At 37.2% G+C, this 8,769-nt stretch overlaps 2 protein-coding genes across 6 annotated transcripts; one reads left to right on the top strand and one right to left on the bottom strand.

The window, feature by feature from the left end:
* Positions 1 to 349: 349 nt before the first annotated feature.
* LOC113304304 (zinc finger CCCH domain-containing protein 13-like) lies at positions 350 to 5,365 on the top strand. 5 transcript variants are annotated; one of them, XM_026553409.1, is made up of 12 exons: positions 586 to 724; positions 1,445 to 2,257; positions 2,361 to 2,498; positions 2,629 to 2,662; positions 3,014 to 3,125; positions 3,240 to 3,296; positions 3,437 to 3,534; positions 3,632 to 3,703; positions 3,816 to 4,027; positions 4,314 to 4,519; positions 4,662 to 4,868; positions 5,064 to 5,365. In XM_026553409.1, the coding sequence occupies exons 3-12, from the start codon at positions 2,477 to 2,479 to the stop codon at positions 5,163 to 5,165; spliced, it is 1,122 nt and encodes a 373-aa protein (XP_026409194.1). In that variant the 5' UTR covers positions 586 to 724; positions 1,445 to 2,257; positions 2,361 to 2,476; the 3' UTR covers positions 5,166 to 5,365. The 5 variants fall into 5 exon arrangements, with proteins under 5 accessions (XP_026409175.1, XP_026409167.1, XP_026409194.1 ...); XM_026553390.1 differs by lacking the exon at positions 1,445 to 2,257 and having other exon boundaries at positions 350 to 724; positions 3,017 to 3,125; XM_026553382.1 differs by lacking the exon at positions 1,445 to 2,257 and having other exon boundaries at positions 350 to 724.
* Positions 5,366 to 5,426: 61 nt separating this feature from the next.
* On the bottom strand, positions 5,427 to 6,343 carry LOC113304334. Its single transcript, XM_026553419.1, has one exon. The coding sequence runs from the start codon at positions 6,160 to 6,162 to the stop codon at positions 5,497 to 5,499; it is 666 nt and encodes a 221-aa protein (XP_026409204.1). The 5' UTR covers positions 6,163 to 6,343; the 3' UTR covers positions 5,427 to 5,496.
* Between the last annotated feature and the right edge of the window lie 2,426 nt (positions 6,344 to 8,769).

Here is an 8,769-nt window from a genome sequence, read left to right as displayed (position 1 = left end):
CCTGAACGTATCAAGTCGATGCTGGCTGAAGGTCCAATTCGAAACGTACTCGGAAAATCTTCCAAAATTCTTAATATCAAGGAGCCACCGTGCTAAGTATAAGCAAAATGATTGATGAAATCAAACAACTAGCCCGGATCCCACAATACACTGTCCACCATGTTACGAGGGTGATCCGTCACAGATTCGTTCTTAGTCTGTTCGGGATGCCAAAATCCAAGTGCAATCAACCTGGATCTCCTTATCTTTTTCCTTGAAAAGGTTAGTTCGGTAAATGTGTGTGAGAGCCCAGTTGTCTACTACATAAGTTTATAACCGCACGTGCTATAAATAATCGTCGACTCTCAATTTCTAAAACCAACTCTAGGGTTTAGTTGTAGATCGTTCTTCATTAAATTTGATTTTCCCCTAGAAAACTGTTTCAGCTTCTCAAACAGAAACCCTAATCCTTAAAAGTTATGTTTTATCGACCAGAGCACAGTCAAGTTCGATGATGCGCTCAATTCAGAATTTTCACGAATAATTATATAATCTCCCGATTTTTTCTTCATAAGTTATATAAATCACTGAGGCAAATAGATTTCACAGCAAGTGATGGATGTTGGGAAGCATTTTAAGACGAAGATTTGTGTGTTATTTCAAAGAGGACATTGTTCGCGTCAGAATTGTTCATTCGCACATGGAAATGAAGAACTTCGGCGATTTTCTTCTGGTCCTTTTAATGGTAAGAAATAACAAAATAGTTTTTCATTTTGTTGGCTTTGTTATCTTGACATCAATTCTTTAAGCAATTTCTGTGGAATTAAGTTGTTTATTACTATGTTTTTGCTATTCACAAGTACTAACTGTAACTAGAGAAGAGATGCAAAGGAAGAATTATGTGTATATATATATATATATAGCATAAGTTTGAATGAGAGTAGATGCCTAGGTGCTACCTGTTACTAACTAATATGATTAGTTATATATGACAAGTTTGAAAATGCTCTCTGGTGTCTGGTCCACTGGCTTAATTGGTAGTAGACAAGTTGCATATGAATTGGTAGGTAGACGTTATTAAGTGTATAACAATTTGCTTTTGAATCACTTGCTTCATGGAGCTAAATTGGCAACTGGATTATCTTTCAGTGCTATTTGTAGTTTACAAGACTGAAGTCCAATATGGCAAGAAATAGATTGAAAATGTTTAATGGAATATGCAAAAGATACAGATGGATGTTAGACCACCTTGTTCAATGAAGTGATCTTTAGTTCTAGATTTATTCTCATAAATATTTCAAGTCATTTATCTCGTCAATTACGTTCTGCTTAGTGACTCATATGTTAACTTCGCCCTCGTTTCTTTCGAACATTTCTGCATATTTCTTACATGGATATGCCTAGAAGTTTCCTTCGTTTCTCTTGTATTTTCAAATCTTGTTTAAAGATTATGATTTTCTTACAGAGTTGAGGGATTGAGATTCTATTTTCTTCAGATCTGTCTTTGAACTTTCTTCTGCCTAAGAGCAGGAAGCAAGTGGAGATTAATAATCAAATTATTACAGATATCCGTGGAAGAGTCGTGGTTATTCGGACTATATGGAAATATTATGTGCATCTGATTATCTTTCTAACATAATATCTAATACATATCAGCGGCATGAGTATTCTGTTCATCACTGCTTGAATACCTACTGAAGTATTAAGTGCTGTGTGAGGTGGTTGTTCTTACTTCTGATTTTAATTATGTCCCCATGGGAAACTGGTTTTGGGGATAATGATTTCTCGAAACAGAAAAGGGTCCATGTACTAATCATAAAAGCTAGATATTCCTGAATAGTATTTTCAACGCCCCAACACTTTCGTAGTAAGTCATTCATGCAGCTCAGAGTGATGGAGTACTCTTCATAATGAGTCTTCCTTGATAATTAAGAAAATGGATTTCTTCAATGGAGATCTAGTGCAGAATTTATATTGGAACATGTGGTCAAAGTAGACCCATTTTACTGCGTGGAATAATTTGTTATGGCAGCAGAGAGAATCTACTTGCGGTTGTGATATTTTTCTTATTTCATGAAGGAAGTTATGTCGAGTATTTTTCTCTCTTACTTGCTTCCTTGATAATCGAAGGGTGTTCTCAGTTGTGTGACCTCAAATACGGGCATAATCAAATATCATTACTTATATCGAAGGTGTTAATTCTATGGTTTCCTTTGGAACTGACAAGAAGGCATTATTTCTATTCATTATTAAGTTTCTCATATTGCTCCTTGTAATGGTAAGCTTAGCCTTTCATGTGATTAATTGGTATCCCCTTGACGTTTAGATGAAAAGTGAAATCGAAAGTTTCGCCTTTCCGAGTTTAAATATTTTTTATTCAGATGAGCAAGAATATAGAGGCAACGACTTGAGGGATAGGCTTGGTAGAAGGCATTCACCTCAAAGACGATTTTCCCCTGTGAGAGATTCAAGAGACCAAAATGCATTTCATGGTCAGATGCAGCATCACTTTAATAGAGGTAAAATAGTTTATTTGCATTTATACTGCAGATTTTGGATTGCTAGATATTCGAAATTCATGTCAGTTTCTTGATAGATCACTTGTTGATCTTGCTTGATGTTTTGTCTGGCTGCAACATTTTCTTGTAGGATACAGTCCTCCAAGATCTCCAGGAAAAAAGAGGTAAGCATGAGCTTTTTACAGGACTTCTTATTTTGACTTGGTGAATGCATTTATTATATTAAAGATTAAAATTTGTTCCTGCTGAGGTCGTCTCATTTGAAAATTCAATTGTAGATTTCAAAAACTTTTCAAAGTCCTAACATTCTGTATGCCACTTTGAGTACATCAAATGGATGTATGAGTTGTTTGCTCATATATGCATTTATGGATTGGCCTGTTTTATTAGTATTTCCCTCATTGGTTCGGGCAGGTGTGAATTTAAGTTTGTAACTTATTTGGAACACGTATTGTCGAGTTGTCACGCTTTATGGAATCAGTCTTTTCTGGGATAATTAATGGTGAAAGAAACAGCAGGTGGAATCAACATTTGGCTGGGCAAACTCATGCCACTGGAAATTTCAAGAACTTAGATAGTGGAGTTAAGGAGAGAAGACCCCATGGTGGAGATGATGTTGATCTGCAGGTTTGAAGTTACCATGAATAATCAACTTACTTAAAAGATGGATTTTACATCATCAGTAATCTGTCTAAATGTTAGTCAGCTTACCTGCCTGTTTTATTTGGAAATGCGTTGTAGGTCAAACACATGCAATTGGCTATTGGCAGGCTTGATGATCACAAAAGCCAACTAGAGGTAAGTCCAGACTCACTGGATATCAAGCCGATGCTGTAGGTCAAGGTTAAGTAAAAGTACTTGGACGTGATAATGGACCTAGAACACACATCTGAGTCTGATATACATTTGAACTTGTTCTTGTTATCTTCATTGTTAAGAGCCACATGGAAGAGAGGATCCTACAGTCTGAAAACCTTGCTACTAGAATTGAGGAGCTTGAAGCCCACCTGAGCAAGGAACAAGAAGATTGTAAAAGGTACTCAGATAAATAATATTAAAAATTTGCTTGTTAGTAATAAGTTGGAAAATTATTCTTTCTTTATCTGAAATTTGGTTGGGCATCTTTTTCTTAGGATAACTTCAAAAGTTAAGAAATTTATTAAAGCACACGTCCGGTATTCAAGGGCGCAAGAAGAACTGGAGAAGTAAGTTTCTAATCATCACGTGTTTGTATCTCAATATGCACATATATGCATGATGCTTCTTTTCCTTTTCTTCCTTTACTAATTTCTTAGATGTGTGGACATCCTTGTTAAGGTCGCAAGCTTGGCTTCAGAAGTTGGGAGATCAGTTAGCTTCTGATGCTTCGAGACCCAGTGCAAACAAAGAGGGTTTAAGTCTTCATATTTGTAGTGATGGAGAATTTAACCAGGATGACGCTCTGAGCCCAAGAAAAGAGTTGCAAAATCATGCATCTCCATTCAAGAAACGGTTGCAAAGTAGTATTGGGGTTAGTGAAGCAAAACAAGGTATCCTCAAAATTTATATTAATTAACACCTATTGCAGTAGAGTAATTTCATGGTTACTTAAATCCAACTTCCCAAGGAGGACGTTGATGTCTGAGCCCAGCCTAGCTGGTGGACTAATGTGTGTAGGGGATTCTTAACATTTGCTGTTTAAGCTATTGTGTATAGTAATCTCATAGTAAATCAGCAGAAGAAAGACATGTTTACAGGATGCTCAGTCGACTGCATATAAACTTTTAAAGGCATCTTACTTTCTCAGTTATTGTTAACGTTTTAATCTTATCGCAGCAAATATGAAGATGTCTCTTGCGGGACCAAATAGATTAAAGAAGTTCAGTCAGCGGGATGGAATCTCAGAGTCGGAACACAATCCTAAAGAAGGTGATTCAGTGAACAATAATATTGTGGGAAGCAAACGCCACAGATCTCTAGGGATGGAGAACAAGAGTAAGCGAAGAAAGAATGATCCTTCCAGTATTGCATCCCTTGAAAAGGTGTTCAACCAAACTTCGTCTTGTAGTATGCTCTTCTCATGTCCTCCTGGTTTAAATTCGACTCTTTTGTGTAGATGTCTTCATACTAGAGGCTGCTTACACCGAAAAAAGGAAAACCTTATTATTTCTTTGGCTTGTGTAGGCCAAGGGCGTGGACTCAGGACATATGTTGCCCTCAACCAGTATGGCTGCTCATGCAGTTGATGAATTCACCGATACCATTGATATGGATGAGAAAATTGAGGAAGTGGATGCTACTACAAATGGTGTTGATAAGGCATTAGAGAAGGAAAACTCTCCACTTCCTCCATCCCCACCACCTCCTCCCCGTCAAGATGTTTACATCCATGTTAGTTGCCTTCCCATTTGTATTTCTTTGTCCAACTCGAGTTACTTAACGCTAGGTAGCCATTTTTCTGGCCAGGTTATTTTGTGGAGTCTGTATCAGCCAAACTTGAATTATCATATACTGGTCATCAGGTTCTGGTGTTCTGTTCTTTAGCATCTTTAATAACTTATGTTCTGCTCTGATCTGGTTTTGCAGTATGAGACTGAAGAGGATGAAATTGATGCAGGCGAATCAGACGGCAACCCGCGGGACCAAGATATCCATAGTGAAGAGAAGTTGGATTTGGATACCGATTAGGTGTACGACAATATAAATTGGTCTTCTGATATGTAAAGTTCAATCTTTTTTGTTGCGATGACAGTTGTCTTGGGTGCAATTTTAAACTTTGGTTGAGAAAATTAAAAGAATGCTGTTTCAGGTCTTCATTAATTCAGTTCCAATTTTATCCAGTACCGGCTACAGGATGGGGTTACCATTCTTGGCATAAACTTCAGATAGAAATGGTTTTTTTACTCCCTAACGTATCTGCAACAAGATATTTTAACTTCTGCAGATCAATTTATAGTATTAGTAGTCTTTTCATGTCCATTTAACTTGGCTAAATACAGATTCCCATGGAAAAAATAAATTAAAAGGAATTAGCAACAAGTATGGCCTGTCTGCACCTAGCCTTAGCCTGTTCGATCCTTTCCTTGAGAGTTTCTTCTTTCACAGAAGCTTTAACCATTGCCAGATCCATCTCCATCAATCTCAGAACCCTAGACAGTTCTGTAATCAATCGGTCTTCTACTCCTTCCTCTCTTAATACTTCTGCTTCTTCTCTTGCAGCTTCTGCTACTATCTCTCCAGTTTTTGCTAATAATTCTGTAGACCCAAAATCCCCCCTCTCCATCAAGCCTTCCAATTTCTCCAGATAATCTGCAATTACATACCCCTTCGGCTTCTCCACCACTATCTCTTTGGTTCTCTTCCATCCTATTTCGAAATTCTTGGGTTCAGGTTTCACCAGACCCAGTCTAGATTTCCTGTCTCGGATAATTTCTGATTTCCGTCGCTTCTCTATGTCTAGCTGGTCTTCTTCACTTTCTGTTTCCAGTTGTGAATTTGAGTCCGGGAAATTGCTAATCTTTTGAGGAGCTGGATTTGAAGTGCATTTGATGTGTCCAAGGCAGGCGAAACGACTGCCGGCGGATAATATCTCTGATCGAGTCGCAGTAATTAGAGAGGTTGGAATAGTGTAGGTATGGTTGAGAGTTTTCCGATGAGATAGGAAGTGAAGAGCCGTGGAAGCCATAACTAAGCTAGTGGATGAAAGAAGATAAGTAAGGTGATCTGTTCTTGATAAAGTTGGGATGTTTTCTTTGTGAGCTGGTCAAGGTTTGGTCCATTCACTTTGACTTTTCTTGTTCTTACCGTACTTTGTAGTATCTATATCTATATATCTGTAATTTACCCAATGGAATGTGTTCCCCAAAAACTTCTCATAAATGATGGTTGAGTTTTTATTAAAACACAAACCTTAGTTTAAATATCAATAATCAATTCAAAAGCATTCTCAACTTGGCTTGTTAACGATCCTGTTTTGGTCTCTTAGATAACAATTATTCCCATGAATCCAGTTTTGGTCCCTGTTTAGAAGACAGTTAGGCAGGAGGATAGACTGTTAAGAGCACAATATTTGTTGATACCCGCATCAAGTTACAGAATTTCGGACTAGCAAATGATGTGGTAGCACCAAGTTAAACTGACTTTAATCAGCTGCGGGGAAGACATACAAGACACCACATGTGACTTTATGCTATATAAACATTTCAATATTATGTAGCGGTTCCAGATGTCTCTTTAATATAAGAAGGACTTCACAAGAAAATATATAATAAGACATATAAACGGAAGAGTCACAATAAAACCAAGTCACAAAAAAAAAAGAACTACTTATTTGTTACTTGACCTATCACAAGATATGTACATGACAGGGTGGTTCCAATTTGTTATTACCAAGAAGTTGGATGAGCAAAAAGATGCTAATTTACAATTTCTGAATGATAGTTATCGTCTCTTGTGCCTGAAGCATAATTAAAGGAGTGATTATTTTTGATCATGTTTAAGATCTTCCTTTCAGTTCCCTTCTTGTTGATGAAGTGATCAACTAGTTGAGTTTCGTGACAAGTCGAAATCTAAACAGAAATTCTTTTATGGATTAAAACTTAATGATTCAAGAGATGATCTATCACAAGCACTTTCAACAATTGAGTACTTGGAAAAGGAATTATCTAGACTAAAACCATTGTGCGGTCAAGTAAGAAAAGACTCATTGTGCTCACCAGAGAATTCTCTAGAAAGCACAAATCTTCATGGTACTCAACATGTTGAAGAAATGGTTTCAACTACCTTTAAAAATTCCAGTACACAGAGGAAAATTAAATTTGATCCCGTAAGCATCTCGGAAAATACATTTCCATTGTAAACAGAAGGTCATATGAAGAAAAAAAATCTAAAAGAAAACCTTCATGTGTAGAACCTGGGTTCCATACGAAAGGTTTTTCAAAAGTTTTTTCTTTAGTAGCTGAGAGAGATAGGATTTATGTTTTACAAAAATCCTTGCACCAAATTATCAATTGTGTTGCAACTCTCAAGTCGTGTGAGAAAAAGAAAGATACTTCAATTCAAAGAAAGCTTTCTCAGAATATTAGACAATTATCAATACGAATATTATCAATTATCCTTGCACGATTTCCTGACATGTCCAACATTTCCACATCGAAAACACTACTTGTTAGAGTCAGAACAATGTAGCATTATCATGATCACTGCAAGACGTTGTAAGAATTTAAGAGTATTCTTAATGGGTATAAAGAGATCTTCGTCTATAGATCTACTTTTATTGCATTCCATAAGCAAATTGATATACAATTGTTTAATACTTTATAATCTAATACTCTTGATGGACGTATTCTTGACATTTATTCTTGCCTGGAGAATGTTAGTTTTTTCTTTGGATTTTTTACCCTCAACTAAGATATTGGAGGTCTCAGTTGGCTTGAGAGTATCTAGAGAAATCAAAAGCGACTTCCTCAATAAAAATCTATGAAGAATCTTTAAGGAACTCTGGTGTATGTTACAAGTGATCGAAACAAGCCTCCTAGAGCAATTTCTGATGAGTGCCAAATATTGTATATATTTATCCCTTTTTGTTGGCATTTAACTCATCTTTTGTGCATTAATTCTACATTTTATCCCATATTCTGTATTTTCATTGTTTTCAAGAATAAATATTTTTCTTACTTAATTTTGCATTTTTAGGTAATAAATAAAGTCTGGATGACTTGCGGAGCAAAAAGAGCAGAAAAGTAGTGAAAAGCCGGGAGAAATCACGCAAGGAAGCCGCGAAGAATGGTGCGCACAACCTCATTTTCTACACACAAAAACGCCTCCGTTCTCAGCCATCAGATCAGTTCTCAGAAGCATCCGATGGTCGCTCCTTCATAGAGCATCAAAATCTGAAGTCTCTGCCAAGCACCACAACGCTGAAATTCCAAGCCTTCAGATTAGATGGTAGTTGAATCCAACGGTTGCTCCCTTGCTGTTCATCAAAGTTTGATATCTCCGCCTTATACTACAGCACCTAACCTAATCTAGCACCGTTCGTTTCGTTGTATCCCTTCATCCGACGGTCGCTCCTCGCTTGCCTCCGCATCACCATCCGATCTACCTACCAGCTCCACATCTCACGGTTTAGTCTCGTTGAACATCAAAAATCGATGAACCCGCCACACACTCGAGCAACCTAACCCTATACCCATCGCCAAACACTCCCCTCCTTCTTTCCATCGACTCCATCTTCTCCATTCCTCTACAGACGCCATACCACCACCTTTTCTACCACCTGCTCCGCCACCAA

This window comes from Papaver somniferum, chromosome 1 (genome assembly GCF_003573695.1).
Source record: "Papaver somniferum cultivar HN1 chromosome 1, ASM357369v1, whole genome shotgun sequence".
Classification (NCBI taxonomy): domain Eukaryota; kingdom Viridiplantae; phylum Streptophyta; class Magnoliopsida; order Ranunculales; family Papaveraceae; genus Papaver; species Papaver somniferum.
This window is presented reverse-complemented; position numbering and strand designations above follow the sequence as displayed.